This window comes from Hipposideros armiger, unplaced genomic scaffold (genome assembly GCF_001890085.2).
Source record: "Hipposideros armiger isolate ML-2016 unplaced genomic scaffold, ASM189008v1 scaffold_2096, whole genome shotgun sequence".
NCBI classification, from domain to species: domain Eukaryota; kingdom Metazoa; phylum Chordata; class Mammalia; order Chiroptera; family Hipposideridae; genus Hipposideros; species Hipposideros armiger.
Genome location: NW_017733444.1, coordinates 6658 through 8626, shown reverse-complemented (window position 1 = coordinate 8626; position 1969 = coordinate 6658). Strand labels below are relative to the sequence as shown.

Genomic DNA, 1969 nt, shown 5'->3' with positions numbered 1-1969 from the left:
ATAAATATTAACTCATCTCACTCTCTGACAAAAACAAAGACTTAATCATTATCATTGTCCTTTTTACTCACATGAAACAATTGTTGCATAGGGAGGTGAATCAATTTTGCCTAAAAGAACACAGCTAATAGTGCTACAGACTAGAATTAAACTCAGACAGCCTGGCTCAAGACAACAACGACTATATTGTCTGTCTTCTCTAATGGTCGCTGAGGAGGTGGTAAACGACACAGAGATGTTTGCATTTTTAATTAAATCTGCCATTTATTTTTCTAATGAATTAAATTATTTTTTATATGCACATAAATGTACCTCCTGGTAAATGAAAGGTTTACTTCCTTCAGGGAACCACGTTGTGTTTAGATTATGCAGTTTATCCAAAACTGCCTTCATGTCTCCAGGCCACATGTGCTTAGAAGCATCAATTCTGAACCCTGCTACGCCAAGGTCAATGAGATGGTTCAGATACTCAGCAATCTTGGACCGCACATAATCTTTCTCCAGGGCAAGATCAAGAAGACCAGACAGACGACAATCTCTGACCTAATGAGATAAAAATTTTTTTGTGATTTACAAAGAAAACATCAGCTTACCTGAGAATCCACTTGATTATTCATTCATTTATTCTTTAATAGATATTTCTGTAGTGCCTTTGCATTGGGCACTGGGGATATTGATATTCTAATATGGACATACTTTTGAAATATTTTCTATTATAATAATGAAGAATATAGGAAAAGTGAATGAGCTTTATAATTGGGAAAAAATTAAATTGGGGAAAATGTTAAATATTGGTTTGAGTTTCTTATTTTTAAGCAGTCAGACTTGGAATCCTGCTCTCCTAAGGAATCTAAGCTAGTATTTAAATGAAGATCAATAAGACAACAAATATATTAAAAATTAACATATTTATTAAATATATTTAATGAATATATTAAAGACATAGACAGCTCTTTATTCAGACCACTTTGCTTCAGATCCTTACCTGATAAGGATCATTGTAATTCTCAATGTCTCCACTTCCAGTTCTACATTTACCATCATTAAAATCCCAACCAGAAAATGGAACTGCTGGAAAATCCCTCTTTCCAGGGTTGAAGTAACTTCCACAAGTACTGCTGGTTCCTGCAGTCACACCATTTCCACACATATGATTAATTACAGCATCCACATAAATATGAACCTGAAAGACAAAGTTTCTATTTGTTTGATTTATAGAAAGGTGCAAATCTATATTACTGATTAAAGTTTACAGCATGTTAATAACACTTCAAAATATTTCTCTTTTATTGTATAACTTATCTTCTAAGCAGAGCAAAAGTAAAGTGTGAAAGGAAATGAAGGTGAACTGAAGACCTACATGCATTCTAGCCATGTGGTCAATATTTACATATATGACAAACTGATAGAACCAAAATCTATCATAACTGTGAAAAAAATGCAAAGGGCCTTTTTTGGGGGAAGGTAAGAATCAGCTGAGGCAGGAGAGACTGTTTTTTTAAATTGCCACAGATCTTCCTAAGAAAGCAGCCAGCTTCTACTGTCTACTTAGCACCTGAAGAGAGGAAAGTAAATACTGTCTCTCATTATTCTCATCAAAGAGATTACATACATCTCTTTACCATAAAAATTAAAATTAAATAAAAGCCTGTGGGGAAGAAGACCCAGGAATTATGGGTGGAGATACAAGTCACATAAAAATGACCACAAATGTTGTAACTGGAATGTCTAATTCCTAACTAGAAAAGTATTCCCCAGAAATGTGTATAGTTATAAGGGTTAAAAATCGATATATGTTTTATAAGATGGCTTTAAACTTTAACTTACAACCTTCTTTAGTAGATAAAATAATACATATACAAAGATTTACACAAGTTGAATATAAGGCAACAACTAGATTTTAGTTAAAGTATAAAGTAAAATAAAAAATAAAAAAATATGGAAAATGTTCTGCTTAAAAGGAACGAGA

General features: G+C 32.7%; 1 protein-coding gene across 1 annotated transcript in view; it reads right to left on the bottom strand.

Annotated features, from left to right (window-relative positions):
* Positions 1-1183, bottom strand: part of LOC109378527 (alpha-amylase 1-like) — a gene marked incomplete at its 5' end in the record, with an annotated part of 6050 nt that extends 4867 nt beyond the window's left edge. The window contains 3 exons of the mRNA XM_019634879.1: positions 68-110; positions 303-543; positions 986-1183. Coding sequence (XP_019490424.1) covers positions 68-110; positions 303-543; positions 986-1183 — 482 coding nt within the window. The remainder of the gene's footprint in view (positions 1-67; positions 111-302; positions 544-985) is intronic.
* Between the last annotated feature and the right edge of the window lie 786 nt (positions 1184-1969).